This window comes from Heterocephalus glaber, unplaced genomic scaffold (genome assembly GCF_053883595.1).
Source record: "Heterocephalus glaber isolate CG9 unplaced genomic scaffold, H.glaber_assembly_v1.0 deba00001532, whole genome shotgun sequence".
Classification (NCBI taxonomy): Eukaryota; Metazoa; Chordata; class Mammalia; order Rodentia; family Bathyergidae; genus Heterocephalus; species Heterocephalus glaber.
This window is the reverse complement of record NW_028258330.1, coordinates 12606098-12630116: the sequence shown is the minus strand read 5'-3', so window position 1 is coordinate 12630116 and position 24019 is coordinate 12606098. Positions and strand designations below refer to the sequence as shown.

The following is a 24019-nucleotide window of genomic DNA, read 5'->3' as shown; positions in this document are numbered from 1 at the left end:
TTTGTTGAAACAACTTTTTTTCACCATTGAATTATAACACATAATTTGCAAAAAAAAAAAAACTTTAACCAAAGAGATATCAAAGTGACTTTTCCTGTGGCTTGCAAACTGAGCCTCTGGGTCTTTGACATTCCCAACCCACAGTCTTTTCAGATTAATTTGTTCACGCTTAGGATTCTCAGATATTACTGAGCAAGTGTGAGGATTATAAGGCTATAATTTTTCATGGGATCTGTAACTGTGTTGTTGAGTACAGAGCCATTAGCCCTGTGAGGCTGTTTAAATTTAAAATTTGGCTTTTTCAGTCACTTTCTACATTTTTAGTGACCTCATATGGCTCTGGTGATTCTGCTGGTAAGCAGCAGAGAAGTGCCCAAGTCCTGGATGGTGTGAACCAACAGAACAAGAGAAGAAGCTGTTTTATTGAAACTGTTTAGTTTTGATAACTGGCATTCAGTATCTGCCTTCCTCTCCTTGATTCCTTCTCATTCTTCCCAGCTTATTTTTCTATGTCAAGATGTCTATCCCAGCCAATCTTTTGTCTAATAATGCAACAGCTTTTTCTGTTAATTACTGTTTGGAAGGAAGATTTGCCTTAGCTATGCACAGAATCAGTCCTTTCTGGAACGAACCTAGTTCTGACCCATTTAATTTCTCAGAATGTTTGTTAGTCTTCCACTGTCACTGGGATGTCTAGGCATCCCCTTTCCCCATGTGGCCCAGAGACAGAGCCCTTGTATTTCTTCTTAGCATTTCTCCTATAAATGTTAAACTTACGAAACAGTAGGTTATGATGATTTAGATTTCTGTCCAGCAGCAGACTCTGCTGCCACTTAGAAATTTGTCCTGTAGGAAGTTGTAGGATTTTTTCTCATTATTTGCTCAGTGTGAGACACACAGATTTTGACTCTGCCATTGGTGTCTTTCAGTGCAAGGATTTTGCTGTCCTGGTGGATCTTCATGTATCTCCACAAGGGTCAAACAAAGATACCAGCTGGTTTTCTGAACAGAAAAAAGAGGTACAATGAAACTTTTACTATTTATATGAACATAGCTGCAGCTCCTAGAAGTATTAGCTCTTTACAGTTTTCATTCCCCCCCCCCTCCACTAGCTGTAAAGGACTTTTATTTATTTATTTATTTATTTTTCCCATTTATTTATTTATTTTTTTGCTTAAATTCTTTTGTTGGTGCATTTTAAATATACAGTCCATTTACATTTATCACCGGGTACTTGTACCTGTACATGATGTATCTTGGTTCTTATTTTTTCCCCATTCCCTGTCCTCCCTTCACCCCCTGCACCCTTCCATATTTACAAACACTTTATTTCCATTTTTTCCTTTTCTTATAATTTTTCCTTTCCCTTCTTTCCTTTCCCCTTCCCCTCCCACTTCCCCTACCCCTTTGGACCTTTTCTTCCTATTTCAAATTATCAGTCATTCATGTTAATCATTTTAATCCTTATTCTTCCTCTTTCAAATTATCAATCATTCATTTTAATCCTTATTTACACTTTCTGTTTATCACACTAGAGAAACTATTCCGTATTTACACATGTGTGTCCTATTTATTTCACTTAAGAGTATGGCCTCAATATGCATCCATTTAGCTATAAATGTCTCTAATTTCTCATTCTTTAATTTATTTATTTATTTTTGGTACCAGGGATTGAACTTCGGACCTTGTGCTTTCGAGGCAGGCGCTGGAACCACTGAGCTAAATCCCTGGCCCAAGTTTCTCATTCTTTATGGCTGCATAGTACTCCATTTTATAAAACCACATCTTCTTTATTCACTTTCCAGTTGATGGACAATTGGGCTGTTTCCATGCTTTAGCTATTACAAACTGTGCCGCTATGAACATGGGTGCACATATATCGCTATGGTATGATTCTCTTAATTCTTTTGGGAAGATACCCAGCAGAGGAATAGCTGGGTCAAATGGGACCTCTAGTCCTAGTTCTTTGAGGTATCTCCATACTGATTTCCACAGTGTTTGCACCAGTCTGCACTCCCGCCAACGATGGAGAAGGGTTCCTTTCTCCCCACACCCCTTTCAGCATTTGTTATTGGTTGATTTCTTGATAGCAGCCATTCTTTCTGGGGTGAGGTGGAATCTCAGTGTTGTTTTCATCTGCATCTCTTGAATGACCAGTGATGTTGAACATTTTTTCCTATATTTATTTGCTGCTTTTACTTCTTTGTCTGAGAAATGTCTGTTCATTTCAGATGCCCATTTTTGAATTGGGTCTTTGAATTTGGGGGCTCTGATTTCTTTTGGTTCTTTATATATTCTAGATAGTAGTCCTCTGAGGTATAGCTGCTAAAATATTTTTCCCACATTGTAGATTGTCTGTTAGCTCTGTTGGTGGTTTCTCTTGCAGTGCAGAAGCTTTTTAATAAGATGAGATCCCAGTTGTTGATTCTTTGTGCTAGTTCCCGTGCTACTGATGTTTTGTTCGTACAGTCTTTTCCTATGCCAACATCTTCAAGAGTTCTACCTAACACATCTTCCAGCAAGTTTAGTGTTTCTGTTTTAATATTTAGATCTTTAATCCACTTTGATCGTAGTTTAGTGCATGGTGATAGGTATGGGTCTAGTTTTAATCTTTGGCAGGTTGAAATACAGTTTTTCCAACACTATTTCTTAATTAGGCTGTCTTTCCTCCAGTGAGGGTGGTTGGCTCCTTTATCAAAGATGAGGTGGCTATGTATGTCTGGAGTTGTTTCTGCATCTTCTAATCTATTCCACTGATAGTCGGGTCTGTTTCTTTACCAGTACCATGCTATTTTTATCACAGTAGTTTTGTAGTATAGTTTCAAGTTGGGGATTGTGATACCCCCTGCCATGTCTCTCTTGCCTAGAATTGCTTTTGCTATTCTAGGTTTCTTCTGGTTCCAAATGAATTTTTGTATTGTTTTTTCTAGTTCTGTGAAATATATTGTTGGAATTTTGATCAGCATTGCATTAAATCTATAAACCAGTTTTAGAAGTGTGGCCATTTTCACTATATTGGTTTCTCCTACCCAGGAACAAGGGATGTCTTTCCATTTTCTTGTATCCTCTTCAGTCTCTTTTTGCAGAGTGCTGTAGTTTTCAGTGTAGTGGTTTTTTTGCTTCCTTGTTAGATTGGTTCCTAGATATTTCATTTTTTTTTGATGCTATTGTAAAAGGAATTATTTCCCTAATTTCTCTCTCAGTGAGTCTGTTATTTGTGTACAAGAAGGCTATTGTTTTTTGAATATTGACCTTGTATCCAGTTACTTTACTGAATCTGTCAATTAAGTCTAGAAGTCTTTTGGCTGAGTTTTTGGGTCTTCTATGTAAAGTATCATATCGTCGGCAAATAATGACAGTTTAACTTCTTCCTTTCCTACCTTTATTCCTTTTATTAATTCTTTATCTTTTCTAATTGCTGTGGCTAATGTTCCCAGAACTACATTGAACAGGAGTGGTGATAGTGGGCATCCTAGTCTTGTTCCTGATTTTAGCATGAAAGTTTTCAGTTTTTGACCATTTAGTATGATATTGGCTGTTGGTTTTTCATAGATAGCGTTAATGAGCTTGAGATAAAGACCTTTTATTCCAGTTTTCTTTAGGGTTTTTATCATGAATGGGTGTTGGAGTTTGTCAAATGCCTCTTCTGCATCTGTTGAGATGATCATATGGATTTTGTCCTTGACTCTGTTAATATAGTGACTTACATTTATTGATTTACGGATGTTGAACCATCCTTGCATCCCTGGGATAAATCCAACTTGGTCAGGATGTATGATCTTCTTGATGACCCTCTGTATTCTGTTTGCCAGTATCTTGTTGAGGATTTTTGCATCTATGTTCATTGGGGAGATTGGCCTGTAGTTGTCTTTTTGTATTGGGTCTTTCCCTGGTTTTGGAATCAAAGTAACATTTGCTTCCAGGAATGAATTTGGAAGCCTTGCTTCCCTTTCAATTTCATGGATGAGTTTAATGAGTAATGCTGATAGTTGTTCTTTCAATGTCTTGTAGAATTCAGCAGTGAAGCCATCAGGACCTGGGCTTTTCTTTGTTGGTAAAGTTTTAGTATATTTTCAATTTCACTCATTGTAATTAGGGTGTTTAGAGTTTCTATATCTTCTTCATTTAACTTTGGCAATTCATATGTATCTTGGAATCTGTCCATTTCTTCTGTGTTTTCCATTTTATTAGAGTACAGGTCCTCGAAATAGGTATTAATGATCCTCTGGATTTCTGCTGGATCTGTTGTGACTTCACCTTTTTCATTCTTAATTGCATGTATTTGAGACTTTTCTTTCCTTTGATAAGGTTGGCTAAAGGTTTATCAATTTTATTTATTCTTTCAGAAAACCAACTCTTTGATTCATTGATTTTTTTTGTGTCATTCTCTTAGCCTCTATTGCATTGATTTGTGCTCTGATCTTTATAATTTCCTCTCTTGTACGAGCTTTGAATTTGTCATGCTCTTCTTTGTCCAGGGGCTTGAGATTCTGCATTAGGTTGTTTATTTGAGCTCTCTCAGTTTTCCTAATATGGGCATTCACTGCTCTGAATTTCCCACGTAGAACTGCTTTCATTGTGTACCTGTATGTTGTACTGGCATTTTCATTTACTTGTAGAAACTGTTTAATTTCTTCTTTAATTACTTCTGTGACCCATTGGTTGTTCAAGAGGGTGTTATTCAGTTTCCATGTATTTGTTGGGGTTTTGCGGTTTCTTATGTTATTGATCTCCAATTTTATTGCACTATGGTCTGATAATATACAGGGGGTAACTTCAGTTCTTTTACATTTACTTAGATATGTCCTGTGAGCTAACATGTGGTCTATTCTGGAGAATGACCCATGTGCAGCTGAAAAGAAGGTGTATTCCGATTTTTTGGGCTGGAACACTCTGTAAACATCTATTAATTCCATTTGTTCAATAGCTTGGTTCAGTTCTAGAATTTCCTCATTAACTTTTTGTCTAGATGATCTGTCTATTTGTGATAGTGGGGTATTGAGGTCCCCCATTACAATTGTGTTAGTGTGTTTTTGATTTTTCATGTCTATTAATATTTGTTTTGTATAGTTGGGGGCATTCATATTTGGTGCGTATATATTTAGGATTGTCACCTCTTCCTTTTGGATTGTTCCCTTCACAAGAATGTAGTGACCATCTTTGTCTCTCTTAATTAGTTTTGGTTTGAAATCTACTTTGTCTGCAAATAAGATTGCTACCCCTGCTTTCTTCTGGGTTCCTGTGGCATGGAGAACTGTTTTCCATCCTTTTACTTTCAGTCTATGAGTTTCTTTTTGAGTTAGGTGTGTTTCTTGTATACTGCATATTGTTACATTTTCCTTTTTGTTCCATTCTGCCAATCTATTTCTTTTGATTGGTGAATTGAGGCCATTAACATTGATGGTTATAGTTGATAGATATTGATTTCTCCTTGTCATGATGTTTTACTTTTGTTGGCTCTTTTATGTCTTATTTTTTCCCTCTTTCCCTTTAGTGTCTTACCTTGCCTGGTGTCTTCCCTGTGTTGGGCCTCATGGAGTTGTGACCTTCGTTGCTTTTTTCTAGGATATTGTTTAGAATTGCTTGTAGTGCTGGTTTGGTGTTCACAAAATTTCTCAGGTGTTCTTTGTTGTGGAAGTATCTAATTTCCCCATCGATTTTGAAAGGTAATTTTACAGGATACAACAGTCTAGGTTGGAAGTTATTTTCTTTTAGGGCTTGAAATACTTCCCTCCAGGCTCTCCTTGATTTGAGGGTTTGTGTTGAGAAGTCTGCTGTGATTCTGATGGGCATTCTTGGGAGGTGATTTGTTTCTTTTCTCTAACTGCTTCTATGATTTTGTTTTTCTGTTGGGTTTCTGGGATCTTGACTATTATATGTCTAGATGTAGTTTTTTTTTGATCATGGCTAGTTGGAGTTTATATGCCTTACTTATTTGTATGTCCAATTCTCTACCTCTGTCTGGGAAGTTTTCCACTATTACTTCTGTGAACAGTTTTTTTATGTCAATTGTGCTTTCTCCTGTTTTTTGATGGACTCCTATCAGTCTTATGTTATTCTTCTTTGTATCGTCTAGCAGTTGTTGGATTGATTTCTCATGGTCCCTTACTATTTTTAAGAAATCTCTATTTTCATGGTTTCTAACCGTGATGCTGTCTTCTATATCTGATATTCTATCTTCAGATTCCTTTAATCTGCTGTGGATACTTTCAATGGTGTTTTTTTTTTTTTTTTTTGTACCGTTGATTGAACTCGGCTCCTTGTGCTTGCGAGGCAAGCGACTGAACCACTAAGGTAAATCCCTGGCCCTCAAGGGAGTTTTTGATCTCCTGAATATCTGTTTGAATCTGTTTCATGGATTCCATTTCTTTTCTTTTTTTTTTTTTTTTTTTTGTTAAATTCTTTTATTGGTACATTGTAGGTATACAACACAATTACATTTCTCATTGGAATTGTACCTTTACATAATGCATCTTGGTTCTTATTTTTTCCCCATTCCTACCCCTCCCTTCACCCCCTCCACCCTTCCCTATTTACAAAGACTTTATTTCCATTTTTTCCATTTCTCAGCATTTTTCCTTTCCCTTCTTTCCTTTCTCCTGCCCCTCCCACTACCCCTACCCCTTTGGACCTTTTCTTCCTATTTTGCATTATCGATTATTCATTCTAATCATTGGTACATTTTAGGTATACAATATAATGACATTCATCATTGGAAATTTGCACCTTTACATAATCTCTCTTGGTTCTTATTTTTCACCCTTGCCCAGCCCTCCCTTCAACCCCTCCATTCCTCCCTATTTACAAAGATTTTGTTCCTATTTTTCCATTTTCTCATATTAATCCCATTCCCTTCTATCCTTTCCCCTAGCCCTCCCACTTCCTTCCCCTTTGCCCCTTTTCTTCCTATTTCACATTACCTATTGTACATTTTAGTCCTTATTTACACTTTCAGTTTCTCACACCAGAGAAACTATTTGGTATTTTTACATGTGTGTCCTCTTTATTTCACTTAAGAGTATCGCCTCAATGTGCATCTAGCTATAAATGTCTCTAATTTCTCATTTTCTATGGCTGAGTAGTACTCCATTTTATAAAAAAGACCACATTTTCTTTACCCAGTCTCCAGGTGATGGGCATTTGGGCTGTTTCCAAGTTTTAGCTATCACAAACTGCTGCTATGAACATGGGTTCACATATATCACTGTGGTATGATTCTTTTAATTCTTTGGGGAAGATCCCCAGCAGTGGAATAGTGGGGTCAAATGAGACTTCCAGTCCTAGTTCTTTGAGGTATCTCCACGCTGATTTCCATAGTGGTTGCACCAGTCTACGCTTCCACCAGCAGTGGAGCAGGGTTCCTTTTTCCCCACAGCCCCACCAGTATTTGTTATTGGTTGATTTCATGATAGCAGCCATTCTTTCTGGAGTGAGGTGGAATCTCAGCATTGTTTTGATTTGCATCTCTCGAATGACCAGTGATGTTGAACATTTTTTCATGTATTTATTTGCTGTTTCTACTTCTTTGTCTGAGAAATGTCTGTTCATTTCAGATGCCCATTTTTGGATTGGGTCTTTAAATTTTGGAGGTCTGATCTTTTTAAGATCTTTATGGATTCGAGATAGTAGACCTTTGTCTGAGGAAAAGCACATGAAGGTTTTTTCCCACATTGTGGGTTGTCTCTTCACACTGCTGGTGGTTTCTCTTGCTGTGCAGAAGCCTTTTAATAAGAAGAGATCCCACTTGTTAATTCTTTGTGCTAGTTCACAGGCAACTGAGGTTTTCTTCATAAAATCTTTTCCTACACCGATGTCTTCAAGGGTTCTACCTAACCTCTGTTCCAACTGGTTCAGAGTTTCTATTTTAATATTTAGATCTTCAATCCATTTTGATTTTAGTTTAGTGCATGGTGAGAGATATAGGTCTAGTTTTAATCTTTGGCAAGTTGAAGCCCAATTTTTCCAGCACCATTTATTAAAGAGGCTATCTTTCCTCAAGTGAGGGTGTTTGGCTCCTTTATTGAAGATGAGATGGCTGAGTGTGTCTGGCATTGTTTCTGCATCTTCTAATCTGTTGCACTGGTCCTCAGGTCTGTTTCTTTGCCAGTACCATGCTGTTTTTATCACAGTAGCTTTGTAGTAGAGTTGCAGGTTGGGGATTGTGATACCCCCTGCCATGTCTCTGTTACCTAGAATTGCTTTTGCTATTCTGGGTCTCTTCTTGTTCCAAATGAATTTTTGGATTGCTTTCTCAAGGTCCATGAAGTATGCTGCTGGGATCTCAATTGGAATTGCATTAAATCTATATAGCAGTTTTGGAAGTATGGCCATTTTCACTCTATTAATCCTTCCTACCCAGAAGCAGGGGATGTCTGTCCATTTTCTGATATCATCTTCAAGCTGTCTTTTCAGAGTGACATAGTTTTCAGAGAAGAGGTCTTTGATTTCTTTCATTAGGTTGATTCCTAGGTATTTCAGTTTTTTGGATGCTATTGCGAAAGGAATTATTTGCCCTATTTCTCTCTTAGTGAGTCTGTCATTCGTGTAGAGGAAAGCTATTAATTTTTGTGTGTTGACCTTCTAACCAGCTACTTGACTGAATATGGTTATTAAGTCTAGAAGACTTTTGGTGGAGTTCTTGGGGTCTTCTACATAGAGCATCATGTCATCTGCAAATAATGACAATTTGACTTCTTCATTACCTATCTTTATTCCTTTTATTTCTTTCTCTTGCCTAATGGCTGTGGCTATTGTTTCCAGAACTATATTGAACAAGAGTGGTGATAGTGGACATCCTTGTCTTGTTCTTGATTTTAGTGTGAAGGATTTCAGTTTTTGACCATTTAGTATGATATTGGCTGTTGGTTTTTCATAGATGGCTTTTATCAGTTTGAGGTAGAGACCATCTATTCCAATTTTTGGTAGGGTTTTTATCATAAATGCATGTTGGATTTTGTCAAATGCTTTTTCTGTGTCTATGGAGGTAATCATGTGGTTTTTGTCCTTGGCTCTATTGATATTATGTATTACATTGATTGATTTGCATATGTTGAACCATCCCTGCATGCCTGGAATGAATCCCACTTGATCAGCGTGTATGATCTTGATGATCTGCATTCTATTTGCCAGTATCTTATTAAGGATTTTTGCATCTATGTTCATTAGTGAGATTGGCCTATGGTTCTCCTTTTGGTTGGGTCTTTCTCTGCTTTGGGGATCAAGGTGATGCTTGCTTCCAGGAATGAATTTGGGAGTATTGCTTCCCTTTCAATTTCATGGAAGAGTTTAAACAGTAGTGGCAGCAGTTCCTCTCTAAATGTCTTGTAGAATTCATCAGTGAAGCCATCAGGACCCGGGCTTTTCTTAGTTGATAAGTTTTTAATTACATTTTCAATTTCATTGGTTGATATTGGGTTGTTTAGAATTTTTAGGTCTTCTTTGTTCAACTTTGGTAATTCATATGTATCTAGAAATCTGTCCATTTCTTCTGTGTTGTCCATCTTATTGGCGTATAGGTTCTGGAAGTAGGTATTGATGATTCTCTGGATTTCTGCTGGATCTGTTGTAATTTCACCTCTTTCATTCTTAATTACCTGGATTTGGGCCTTTTCTTTCCTTTTTCTGATAAGGTTGGCTAAGGATTTGTCAATTTTGTTGATTCTTTCGAAGAACCAACTCTTGGCTTCATTGATTTTTTTTGTATCATTCACTTAGTCCCATTGCAATGATTTCTCCTCTGATCTTTATAATTTCCTCCCTTGTATGAGCTCTGGGATTGTCCTACTCTTCTTTTTCTAGAAGCTTGATGTGCAGCCTCAGGTTGTTTAATTGGGCTCATTCTGTTTTCCTAATATGCGTTTTCACTGCTATGAATTTCCCTCAAAAGACTGCTTTCATTGTGTCCCATAGATTCCGATATGTTGTATTGTCATTGTCATTTAATTGAAGGAACTGTCTGATTTCTTCTTTAATTTCCTCTGTGACCCATTGGTTATTCAGAAGTGTGTTGTTCAATTTCCACGTGTTTATGAAATTTTTCCAGTTTCTTTTGCTGTGGATCTCCAATTTCATCCCACTATGATCTCATAATATACAGGGGATAACTTGAAATCCTTTGCACTTACTTAAACATGTTCTATGTGTGAGTATGTGTTCTATTTTTGAGAATGACCCATGTGCACCTGAGAAGAATGTGTATTCTGATTTTGTTGGATGGAAGACTCTCTAAACATGTGTTAAGTTCATTTGTTCAAGAGTTGGATTGAGTTCTAGTATTTCATTACTTATTTTTTGTCTGGTTGATCTATCTATTTGTGACAGTGGGGTGTTGAGGTCCCCCACTACAATTGTATTAGTGCATATATGACTTTTCATGTCCGTTAGTATTTGTTTTATATAATTGGGCACACTAGTGTTTGGTGCATAGATATTTATGATTGTCATCTCTTCCTCTTGGATTGTTCTCTTTACAAGGATGTAGTGTCCTTCTTCATCTCTCTTAATCAGTGTTGGTTTGAAATCTACTTGATTTGCAAAGAGGATAGCTCCTCCTGCTTTTTTTTGGGTTCCCGTCGCATGGCGTATTGTTCCACCCTTTAACCTTCAGTCTATGAGTTTCCTTTTGAATTAAGTGTGTTTCTTGTATGTAGCATATTGTTGGATTTTGCTTCTTGACCTATTCTGCCAGTCTGTTTCTTTTGATTGGTGAATTGAGACCATTAACGTTGATGGTTATAACTGAAATGTATTGACATATCATTGCCATGACTTTTTCTTTTTGTTGGGTTCTCCCCCTTTACATTTAATTTCTTGTCTTGCCAGATGGGTTCATTCTGCTTTACTTCTTGCGGTTGTGATCCTCAATGTCTGTTCCTAGGATATTGTGTAAAATTCTTTGGAGTGCTGGTTTGGTATTCATGAAGTTCCTAAGGTGCTCTTTGTCATGAAACTATCTTCTCCATCCATTTTGAAAGATAGTTTTGCAGGGTACATCAATCTGGGTTGGAGGCTGTTTTCTTTTAGGGCTTGGAATATGTCACTCCAAGCTCTTCTTGCCTTGATGGTTTGTGTTGAGAAGTCTTCTGTGATTCTGATGGGCTTTCCTTTGTATGTGATTTGTTTCTTTTTTCTAACTGCTTGTAGAACTTTGTTCTTCTGTTGACTTTCTGGAATCTTAACAATTAAATGCCTATGTGTAGATTTTTTTAGATCAAGGCTATTTAGAGTCCTATATGCTTTACTTATCTGTATGTCAAGCTCTTTTCCCCTGCTTGGGAAGTTTTCTGCCATTATTTCTGTGAAGAGTTTTTTTTATGTCATCTGCACTCTCTCCTGTTTCTTCATTGACTCTGATCAGTCTTATGTTATTCTTCTTTGCATCATCTAGCAGCTGCTGGATTGATTTCTCATGTTCCCTTATAATTTTGAAGCAGTTTTTCTTTTCCTGGTCACTAATTGCAATCTTATCTTCTATATCTGAAATTCTGTCCTCACGTTGCCTCATTCTGCTGTGTAGACTTTCAGTGGAGTTTTTCATGTCCTGGAAATCTATTTGGATCTGTTTTATGGATTCCATTTGTTTCCTATGTTGGGATTCCCTCATGTTCCTGAGCTCCTCTCTAGATTTATTAATCATGTCTTGCACTAGGGCCACAATTTCTCCTGTTATCTGAGAAATTATTTCTGATTTCATTTTTCCCAGATCCCCTTTTGTTGCCAGTTCAGTGGGTCCAGGTGGTTGAGTATCAGAGTGTTCCATTTCATTTCCCTTTGGGGTTGCTGTAGGTGTAGCTATGTCAGTGCCTGAGATACAGATGGATATATAGATAGAGGATTCTCAATCTATTGGTCTATTCATGTCAAAATTTTCCCAATATGAGTGAAGTGCAGAAATCTTTACCTCTTTTTTGCCCATTTACCCTCCTTTTTTCATAATATAAATTTCTCAAATATTTATTCCATATAAAGCACAGCAGTGTTAAAACTTTTGCTTTAATCATTACATATGATGCAAAGTCTCAAAAGAAGGAAAGACTGTGGTTGTATTCAATAAATGTTTTTATTGCTATATTTTTTCCTTCTTGATGTTCCAAATTTCTTTCTTTTATCATTTCCTGTTTTTAGAGTAGATCTGATGATTAACAATTCTTAACTGTCTTCCTTCTGAGACTGTCTTGTTTGTCCTTTATTCCTGAAGGGTATCCATTCACTGGATCTTGGATTCTGCGTAGACTATTATTGTCTCTCAGAAGCTGAAAAGTATTGGTACATCTCTTTGTGACCTCTGTGATATGAGAAGTTGCTTTTGTTCTATAAGTTTTCATTTCTCTTTCCGAATTGTAATATTCTCTTTGCTTTTAGTTTTCTTGATATGGAATTTTTGTGTTTATCTTGTTTGGAGATTTTTTAAAATTTTGTTTTTCTGGCATTTTCAGCTGTAAGTTAAACAGACCTGAGGACCAGTGGAACAGATTAGAAGATGCAGAAACAATTCCAGACACACTCAGCCACCTCATCTTCGACAAAGGAGCCAAACACCCTCACTGAAGGAAAAATAGTCTCTTTTATAAATGGTGGTAGAAAAATAAACTAGACCTATGTCTCTCACCATGCACTAAACTAAAATCAAAATGGATTAAAGATCTAAACGTTAAAATAGATATGCTGAACTGGCTGGAAGAGAGGTTAGGTAGAACTCTTGAAGACATTGGTGTAGGAAAAGATTTTATGAACATAATCTCAGTTGGCCATGAACTAGCACAAACAATCAACAAGTGGGATCTCTTCTCATTAAAAAGCTTCTGCACAGCAAGAAGAGCCACCAGCAGTGTGAAGAGACCACCCACAATGTGGGAAAAAATTTTCATTTGCTGTTCCTCAGACAAAGGTCTACTATCTCAAATCTATAAGCTATCACCTTTAACTGTGTGAATTAAATCAAAATCAGGGACCAGCCCAACATATGTTTATAGTGAATAAACTCTTCAGTATAGCAGCTTTACCCTTCGGGATGGGGAGTTAGAAGGAGTTGGGGAGGGAGGGATGGATAGGTAGAAGAATAGGGAAAGGTTAGCAGTGAGGCCAGAGTACACAGGAAGATCACGCACACTCTAAGAAACTTTTGAAGACAAGAGGAAAAGACAGAATGAGAGAACAAAGACAATAACAGAACAACCTAACAGCAATAGGGAGGCTAGAAACTGTATTTACTTTCCTTTAAAACTAATGACAATTGAGAGAAGGAAAAAAGAGAAGCAAAGAAAAATAAAGAAGAAATCCAAATTAGGGCCAGAACAGGAACAAAAAGGGAGATGAAGAACAATATGGGAGAGCGAGAGAATGAGTGAGAGAGAGAAAGAAAACAGGAAAAAAAGAAGAGAAAGATAAAAATTTGAAGAGTAGAAAAAATATTAAAAAGTCAAAGTAGAAAAACAAAATTTTGCAAATGAAAAATAAAAATGAAGGGTCTCCTTCAGGGTATGTCTCTGCTGTCACAATAGACAACGTGGGCAGCAGTGTGCAGGTATAAGTCAATGAGTCTCAGCAAGCCAGTAGCACATCCATGAGATTCAGACAGATTTCTGGCTGCAAGTCCCAAGTTGAGCTCCCTGTCCTCCTGCAGGATTGAACAGCTGCCCTTCCCCTGAAGATAGTCCAGGTTACAGTGGGAGGTGATGATTAATGATCCCTCCAACTTAGCAAGTATGGTGGTCTGATGTGCCTTTATTGCAGAGATTCTCTTCACTTTTCCAATGGGCTTCAGTTTTCATCAAGGAGCCTGAGAGTGTCCCTCTTTCTGTTGTTCACTTCTGCTCTATCTTCTGGAACTCAGGACAATGGCCTTTATGACCCCCTATGCCTCTGTAGTGTGGAACCAGGTAGCAGCACAGCCAGGCGCTGCAGGCACGGGAAGAGGGGGGAATGCTCCACGCTGCCGAGGACCTCACCTTCCACTGGCTCCAGTTTTCATTTTCATTAGTGGGAAAAAGAATTCACTTGTATTTAACCCTCAAAAAATATTGTATTCCCAATGACAGACACACTTATGGGCCATTTGATTTCCCTTCAGAAAATGATACATCTTTGTGCCTTATATGCTGCTCTTTGATCGACTGATTGTGGTGCTGGAGATAAGACCCAGGGCCTTGCACATGCTAGGCAAGCACCCTACCACTGAGCTATATCCTCATCTTTGACTGTTATTTAAACCAAAAATTCCTCACTCCTTTGTTTTTCGGAAAAGGGTTCTCTATTGAAAAGGAAAAGTTGAAACTATTCCAGCAACCAGGAATTCTTATGTGATTTGTTGTGAAGGGTGACTGAGTACCTCAGGTAGATGTGGAGGTTAATATGCCTGTTTTAAATCCTCTCCTTTTATCATTTGCCATCCTTCATTGTCATGAGCCAGAGACACATGAGGATATAGTTAGTTCCTTGTTCCCTCTTTCATGTTGGTCAGTCAGTAAGGCAGATAGTTGAGTATGGATATAAACTTGATCCTTGAACAACACAGATTTGGACTACGAGGATCCATTTATAGACAGAATTTTTTTTTGGAGATTTGTAATAGTTTGAGAAACTTATAACCTAGAAACATTGGAAAAATTAAGGAAAATAAGACATATCATGAGTGCATAAAATATATAAAAATAATAGTCTATTTTATCATTTCCTACCATAAAATATATACAGATCTTTTGTAAAATTAATATTTGTCCAGAGTTATGTACACAAACACAATGTGCATGACACAATATACAGTTGAGATAGTTATGAACAAATATAAAGACGCAATTTTAAATTGTAACTGCATAAGATTAACTGTAGAACATATCATACTACATAATAATTTCATAAGTCACCATTGCTATTGCAGTGAACTTGGATGTTGCAAATATGTGAGTAAATTGCCATGTGAGAGAGTCATCTCCACATGAGCAGTTTATCTTTCCAGTAAATTGCTTGTCACCATAGAAAGTGTTCTCAGACAGGTGTGGTTGGCACATACTTGTAATCCCACCTGTCCTGGAGGCTGGGGCAGGAAGATCAGAAGTTTAATGCCATCCTGAGCAACTTAGCATGACCTTGTCTCAAAATAAATTTTTTAAAAGGGCTGAAGATACTGCTCAGTGGTTGGAGTTGTTATGATGTTTGAGTCCCTGGATTTAATCCCCAGTACCTACCCCCATGATCTCTTGTGTTTCTGTAGTATTTTTCACCATGTATAATACATATAACAAATAAAATATTTGTTAATTGACTATCATTGATAAGGCTTGTTAGTCAGTAGCAGGCTATTATTAGTTAAGTTTTAGGGGAGTCAAAAGTTATACTTGGATTTCTGACTATGCAGGGGGACAAGTCCCATAGCCCTTGTGTTGTTTAGGGGTCAACTGTATGATCTTTGACCTCTCTGAGCTTCAGAGCTTCACCATCTCACTACAAATGCAGGGGTTTGGTCAGACACTGCCTGAATACCCTCTTGGTCCTGAATTTTTGTGCTTTCACTGGTCTGCTTGGGGCTTGGTGCATTTGGTTTTTGTCATGGACTTTGCTTCCTTCTCCAGGTCTCTTGCTTGCCAGAGGATGGGGATAGTCAGGTTGTGGCTTTTATGCAACTTTCAAAATACTATTGTACTTTTTTTCCCCCATTGTAGTCATTTGTGCAGTAACTTTTTCAAGTAAGAAATAAAAGTAAATTTTATTAAAAGGTAATATTGAATGGAGAAGAAGCTAGTGATAGTGGCCAAAAAAATCTTTTCTAGGATAATTGTTTTCAGTCAGCTTTTGGAAGTCACCATAAAACTCTCCCACCATTCTCCTTCTCTCAGAATTATAGAATAATATGTTTGCAATGGAAAGGTAATATCATTAAGACTTTGCCATCATTATTTTTGCAAAGGATTCTTGGTGACCTGAAGCTGGGAAAGGAAGGCACAAGGTTCAGTATGATGGGACTGTCCTCTTCAAATCTTAGTGTTTCTCAGGCCAGTGTCGCCTACTGCCACTCACCTTCTTAGAATTCCAGGCTTTAGCTTACTGACACATGTCTGTATGATCCAAATCAGTTCATTCATTTCCTCAGAGAGACTAATAGTTCACCCAGTGGGAATCTTATCTGAAAAGCTTCTGATGTGACTTACATTAAAAGTGTTCTAGAATCCACCATTCCAGGCCCAGATTTTCCTGCATTCTCCTTGAGCTTTACCATGTTGTTCTTAGACCTTTTGTGTTGATATTTAGTCAGTTTTCCCCAAGAGACAGTTGATGTAGTTTGTTTTAGGTCCAGGGGTATGTGAATCACCTCCCAGGCAAAGCATGAGTCTGGAGTTTCTCAGTGTGCCACACGTAACCACATCCCTCCACCTACTACCTACTCAGGGCATTGCTCCAACGAGAACCTACTTCAGGGCAGCAAGACATGACTTAGCATGGATGCACCATGCATGACAGGACCAGCAGCAGCAGCTGCAAGAGGGCAGATCTTGCCAGCAAGCTCAGCTTTTCTCTCAAAGAAAAGTAGATGGTTTGTTGCCTCGACTTTAAGTGGTTCCTTTAAAATGTATGTGTACTGACACTGAAATTGCTCTGGAATAATTTGTGTGAGCATCTAAGAAAGGAGAAGAGCCTGTTGAAGACAGGTTATGACTTTTCCCTATATTCAGTGTCTCAGTGCTTTTATCATTTTTATCTTTAGATCATCTCATGATTGAGATTTCATGAGCAGCCAGTTTGATTACATTTTAATAGTCACTTTATATAGTGAGAGCCTAAGAGTATCCCATTCCTCTTAGAAAAAGGAGCTAATTACATGTATTAAAAATATGTTTATTTTGAGTCCAGCACAAGTAGTCATTGTTCCCAAACAATCAAACTCAAACTGTTCCACTTGGATTCTCGAGGAAGTGAGCATAAGTCCCTGTTAGGCTAGAAATGCCGTATCTGTCTCTTACTTGATCCTCTCACCTGCCTCTCAAATGTGCTGCCCTGGCTCTAAAAAGGCTGCTTCGCTAAGTGTGTCATGGTCAGTTACTGGCTGTCTTGACCACCTTCTACCCTATCTGCCTTGTACTCGTGAGACCTGCCTCACGGAAGGAAAGCTCCGTAACTATAGGGGCAAACTTTCTGCTGTAGGCCTGTGCTCTATTTTTGTCATACTATTTTTAGTTCTAGCCTTATAGGGTATTTATGGCCAAATTTTAGCAATCTTTGTTTCCATGTATGTCTTTCACATATTTTCTAGCTCAGTCATAGCCGAACCCTGCATGTGAAGCAAAATTCTTTAATTGCTAAAAGAACAGTATGAGGCAAGGCTGCCTTTCTGTTGTGTGAACAATGCCAAGATACTCAACTGTAAACAGATATCTCTGTATTCCACAAGGCACTGACTGCATCTTTGGGCTGAAAATGAAAATCAGGAGAGAAGAGACCAGTGTTTGTATTTTCTTAGAAACTCCTGTTGGGTTTAATCAAGGGTTTTACATACTGTTTGAAGGATACAAGTGTTCACAGTAAAGGAACTCTTGCTACAGTTGCTCTTTAGAGCAGATTAAAACTTTGTTCATGTTTTAATGTATGAAGAGTCTACCAGCGAAATGGGTTTGAGGTGATCTGAGCCTGCTGCAGTCATCCCAAATTGGATTTATCAGTCCTTGGGTATCAATTTTGTATATAGTTCCCCCTATTTCCTACTGTAGATTGCATTTTCCTGGTAGTGCAGAAAACACTACACAGTGTATCTTTCCAATGTATGGTGGGGCTTCTGAATTTTTTATCTTTTTTAAATATCACAAATACATGAGCCAATTGACATGTCTAATTAGTGAGACAGTATGCTGAAATTGAATTAAAAGCAGTGTTTCTCTTACCTCATAAATATTAAGCCACTTTAGAGTAATGAGAGAAGTTGAATTATTTTCATCATTAACAGATGTATGTAGTACAGATTTAACAAAAGCAAATGGGCATATACAGTGTCATCAGCAAGAGTGTGGGAAGAAATCAGATTACTCATTTCCAGTTTTCTGTTTCACCCATTGCTCAATGTTCTTCCTTCAGTAGATTTGTAAACCTGAGTCCAGAAACTAATGAATGATGGTGTTAACATTCAAAAATTTTAAAACCTAATTTGAAAATGGAAATTTTTGTATAAAAATCACTGTTGCTGGCTCCTCTTGAACAGATTAGATCTGGCTACACCAGGCCTATAAACAGAACAGGGGTTCAGTGAAACCCTGGGGATTGTCCCTGTGGTCTGGGTGTGGTCTTCGTCCCTGTGCCATCTGCACCCACAGGACATGAACTTGTTCTTACTCTTGGCTCCTTCCCTCTACAGTTCCCTGTCTGGCCACCATGGGTGTTTCCCCAGGTTCCTTGCTACCAGCTAGCATTGGCTCCATTTGACTTTCTCTTCTATTCACAATGTAACTACTATTCAATATTTATAGGAAAATATGCTTTACCTCACTGATTTTATCACCATGTCATCATGAGTTTTATAGTGAATTAAGTTTTCCTGTCTTACTCTTGCCATTGTGAAACTGAGGCAGAAAGAAATGAAATTAATTTCTCAGATCATACAGTGAACCAAAATCATGGTTTTGAACAAACCACGGTAGCATATTTAAAACTGCAGTGTTTTCCACAAACATATATAACATTCCTTTCAACATTCATAATTAAATGAAAAGCAAACAAAATGTCTAGCATTGACTTTTTAATGTGTGACTGTTAACTGTTTTGCATTGCATTAAATTAGAAAGTTATATCCAATTTTTTATTTACTTTAGGAAGTCTGTTTGCTGTTAAAGGAAACCATTTATTCAAGAGTTAAGGAGTACTTGGAAGTCCGTAAACAGCACAAGCCATCAAATACAGAATTCACAAGATCCACTCCCTTGTCCTTAAAAGGTAGGCCAAAGCACTTTGATTTTGGACAAAGAAAATAGGATTTTTGCTTTATGGGCATGGCAGTTATATCTGATTCTGTCATGTTAATACAGGGATACATTTGAAAAGTATGTTGTAATGAGGATACTTTGTTTGGGTAAAGAAAATTAACCAAAATGCCCTAAAGGACTTTTAATGGTAGGCAAAATATATAAAAATAGCAAATAAAACATTCCTAAGGAAACTGTAAATTTTTTTAAGGGTTTTTTTTTTTTTGACAGTCTTATAAATGGGTTTGCTTTAATATTGACTCAAGTTGACTTAGGGTTTTATACTTTTATAAAAATATTTTCAAATATGCCAACCTATTTCAAAGGTTCTCAAATGGGCAGTTTTATCCCCAGGGGACATTTGGTAATGTCTACAGACAGTTTTGGTTGTCATAACTGGCAAGAGGTAGGGTGCTAAGTGGCATGTAGTGGGAAGGGGTCAGGGATGACACAATGCATCTGTAGCCTTCCACCCCCAAACAAATTATCAGCCCCAAAACATGAAGGGTACCAAGGTTAAGATATCTGTTCTGTTTCCTAATAACACAATGGCATGGTAATATCTTTGAGTTTTGAGTGAAGAAGGTGAGAATCTGCAAGATTAAGTGGCCCACCAAGTAAAAGATCATCTTCTTGAAGACAAAGACTGTCATTTATTTGGGATCATCTTCTCTCATTCTCTCTCCCATGCCCCACTACTTAACCTTAACCATGTTACATCAGAAGAGTGCTTGAGTGATGACAGAACCTGAACCTAGACCACAGTTCCAACTTCAGCTTCAGTGTTCTTTCTACTCAGTATTATATTTTTAATATTTTTTAAGTCAGCATTTCATAGCACTCCTTAAAATGCGGAGACTAGACTGCTTTGAAATACAGTCAACCACATTGATTCTCAGAGGACAGTGACTGGACTGCTCTGAGCCCTCATTTTGTTAATGTAACTCCTCTTGGAAAAATACTGTGCTAAGTACACTCTGAAGGCTTCCTTCATTCAAAGTATTCACCGTGGTATAGATGGTAAAAGTGAGCAGATTAATGTTAACCAAACCAAATGGAATATTCAGTCCAGACAGCACTATATTAGATGCTGCTTTCTGGTATGTCACTCAGTAGTACTATAAATCTTCAGAAAAGTCAGGAGAGTTTGCATCCTGTGTACCCCACTAGACCTGGCTGGCCTCGCTTTCTGACTGGTACAAAAGCAAGGGAATAGAGCAAGTTCCCAAGGCTTCTATCTCTGGTGTGGTCAGTTCTGTTGTCGGCGTGGTCAGTACTGATTCTCAGCCAGCCCATCTTAGCCTTTCTTGACTGCCCAGTGAAGGAAGCTACATGCTTGAACTTCTCAGCCTGCCTCCCAGGTGGGGAATCACAGTTCTGGCCAAAGTGAAAATCAAAGCCTTTATTGAACTTATTATATCTGGGAATATATATGTTTTTAAATAAAAAAGTGTCTGCCTATACAATTTTGTAACCTATTTTTCCCACCTAATATATAATAAAAGTTTTTTTCACATACATCATCATTTTAAAAACATTTTTTGTTGTGGTAAAATATATATAACATACAATTTACCATTTTAACCATTCTCAGTTGTACATTTTAGTAGCATGAAATACACTTACATTATTTTGCAGTCACACTGTTAACTGTCTCTAAAACTTTTTAGTTATCCTAGGCTGAATCTTTGTACCCATTAAATAGTCATTCCCCATTTTGCCCTTTTTCAGCCTCTAATAGCAACCATTCTACTTTATATGGCTCTATGAGTTTGAATTTTGAATTTTCTAGGTACCTCACGTAAGTATAATTATACAATATTTGTCCTTTTCTTGTCTGGCTTATTTCATATACCATAATGTTTTCAAAATTCCTATTGTAGCATTTACCAGAATTTCATTTCTTTTAAGGCTGAATGGTACTCCATTGTAATATTCCAGTGAATACTGTACCCTATTTTATTTATTCAGTCATCTATCAGTGGACATTTGGGTTTCCACGTTTTGGCCATTGTGAATAAAAGTGCTATAAACATTGGAGTACAAATGATCTGTTCAAGTCCCTGCTTTCAGTTCTTTGGGATATATATAGCTACAAGTGGAAATTCTGAATTATATGGTAATTCTGTTCAAGATTTTTGAGATACTGCATATCATTTTCCATAATGACTACATCATTTTACATACCTACCAGCAATTCATGAAGGTGATGCCTTCTGCATAACCATGCCAACAACTCATTTTTCTGTTACTTTGGTAGTACCCCATTCTTATATGTGAAACAATATCTCATTGTGATTTTGATTGGCATTTCCCTAATGAGTAGTGATGTTGACCATCTTGTCCTGAGTTTATCATCATTAGCATATCCTCCTTAGAAAAATATCGCTTTATGTTCTTTGCTCATTTTTAACTGGATTGTTTTGAGATACAGAAGCTCTTTATATATCCTGAATATTCCTTACTGAATTTGATTGGCAGATATTTTCTCCCATTCTGTGGTTTTCATTTTCATTCTCTTACAGTATCCTGACTCAAAAAGTCATTAACTTTAATACCATAGCCAATTTGTCTATTTCTTCTGTTGCCTCACTCATGATGTCATGTCTAAGAAATCATTGATGAATCCAATGTCGTCAAGTTTTCCTTTATTTTTCTTCCAAAAAATAGAAGAAATTCTACAGAATCAACCTTTATAGTCAGGTATTTAGTCTATTTTGAGTTAATTTTGGTATGTGATTAAAGGTAAGAGCCCAGCTTTATTCTTTTGCATGTGGTTACTCATGTGTTGCCATAGAAGAGTCTTGGAATTCTTGCTGAAGATCATTTGACCACATAAACGTTGGTTTATTTTTTGGCTTTCTATTCTTTTTCACTGGTCTATATGTCTGTCCATATCCACGTGAAACTGTGGCTTTTTAATAAGTTTTGAACCCAGAAAGTGTGAATCTCCTAATTTTGTTATTCTTTTTCAATACTGTTTTGACTATTCCAGGTGTGCAAAACCATTTTAAAAACTGCATAGTATTCTGTTATGTGCCTATACTCTTAATTTATTGGTGGGATTTATTTAGATTGTATCTGATGCTTTCATTGTATTAAAGAATAGTGCAATGAACATCCTAATAGTATACATATTCATACATTTCATTTTTTAATATTTCTAGCTGAATATTCATATTTTTATTGGTTTGTGAGAGCTCTTTAATGATATTATTACTTTTATGCCGTGTAAGTTGCCAGTGATTTTTTCACTGTCATTTGCCTCTGACTTGGTTTATTTAACTGGACAACTACAAATAAGGAGAATCTCTGTTTGCCTCATGCGGCCTCCAGGGACCTCTAGTGGGATGAATGCTGGGTTTCCTTGTAGTGAGACAGAAGCGTGGTTTATTGCCAAAAAGGCAGATGATGATAAAGTCACCTGTGTTGTTGGCTCTTTAGAGAAAAGGCTGGACTCTGTATATGCCTCTTTTAAAGTAAAATTCATGTGAAGCACCATCTTCCCTCTCCTTCCTACTCTAACAACAGTTAACTTTTAGCTGGGCAAGTCTTTGAGGTTCAAATCTTGATCTTTCCCCTCCTCTGTAGCCACCAGCCAGCCCCTCTCCTACCTCTCTTGGACAACTGTAGCAGGTACCTGGCTGGCTCCTTTCTGTGCAGTGTTTAGGGCACTGTTTCCTATGCACACTTCAGTTAGGTGATCCCTTAAAATGACAGGTGAGTCCTGTGCACATCCCCATAAAGCCCTTCAGGATCTCCCCGAGGCTTTTGGGATGAAGACTAGCACCCCTGGGGAGCTGCCTCTCCAACCATGTCTTGTACCACTTTTTCTGTCTCTTTTGCTCTAGCCACATCTCACTTAATTCCTTTCTTCCAAAGCTCTGTTCCTTTGCTCCTCCCACGACTCTTGCCCATATTGGAGCCTAGACTTCCCCTGCGCCATCTCCCACTGTCTGGTCAAAGTCCGTTCCTCAGGGAAGTAAATCCTCCCCACAGATCACCAGCACCCTGGACTTTCCTTCACACCATTGGATTAACATCTCCCTCTCCAAAGATGTGTAAGCCTCTCAAGGACAGGTTCTGCTCCTTTTATTACTCTGTTGTCCCCTTACCGTAGCACAGTGTTTCTGGCTTGCAGTAGGCACTTAACGGTTATCCCTTTCCTTCTCCTAGTAGAGTTGAGAATTGCTGTAACTTATTTATCCTGCCATATTTCCTGCAAATCTATATTCCTATTACCTCTGTGCCTTTACTTTTCCAAATTTCTTCTTTACCAAACTCCTATCTAACTCTTAAGACTCAACACAAAAATATTACTTCCCCACAGTCTTTCTCAACTTCCCATCTCCTCTGCTCCTGAATCACTTGACACTTTACACTTTTATAACTATTGTCACATTGTGTTTTATAATTGTGTTATAGTCTGTTGACTTGCCTTTCTAGCTCCTTTGCAAAAAAGATTGAGTCTTTGTCACCTCTTAAACTCCTTATGATCAGATTACCTTACTCTTTAACTCTAGAGCATAGACAAGAGAGCTCTGCTTTTGGTTGTAAGTGTGGAACGCTCAGTTTCTGAAAATACAAGCATTGTTCATGCATCTCTACCACAAGATTCCATTTCACAGATGAATGAGGTTTGGCACATTCTAGGATGCACAGATCTCAACACCTATGGAGCCAAGGAGGGACCCACCCAGTGTTGTGCCGCCCTGCTGTATTGTTTGTGTAAACAGCATCCCTGTGGAAGCTGAATACATGCTTTACCTTAAACTCAGTACCAAGACATCTTTCTGGACATTGGTCTAACTGCCTGTTCTGATCTGCTCCCATATTCTTCCTTAAATGCCTTTTTCAAAAGCAATTTCAAAGCCGCTTAACCATAAGGCCGATGCTGTTTCCTCTTCCATATTCAGTTCCGTGGCTCATGAATACAGAGTTATTGTTACTGTAATTGTAGTTTGGTTGAATGTGTGTGTTTTATGTTTTGTGTCTTCTCTCATTTGTTTGAGCCTCTCACTTTGTATCCATTTCTAGATCTATAGAAGGATTATGTGTCTTAGCATGGCATATATGCATAA

The 24019-nt window shown here is 37.6% G+C and overlaps 1 protein-coding gene across 12 annotated transcripts in view; it reads left to right on the top strand.

The window, feature by feature from the left end:
- The window catches only part of Slx4ip (SLX4 interacting protein), a 186897-nt gene that overhangs the window by 99155 nt on the left and 63723 nt on the right, over positions 1-24019 (top strand). For 8 of the 12 annotated variants that reach the window (XM_087189071.1, XM_087189070.1, XM_087189069.1 and 5 more), the window contains 2 exons: positions 930-1019; positions 18789-18909. In XM_087189071.1, the coding sequence (XP_087045197.1) occupies positions 930-1019; positions 18789-18909 (211 nt within the window). The remainder of the gene's footprint in view (positions 1-929; positions 1020-18788; positions 18910-24019) is intronic. The other 4 variants (XM_087189076.1, XM_087189075.1, XM_087189074.1 and 1 more) reach the window with 1 other exon arrangement.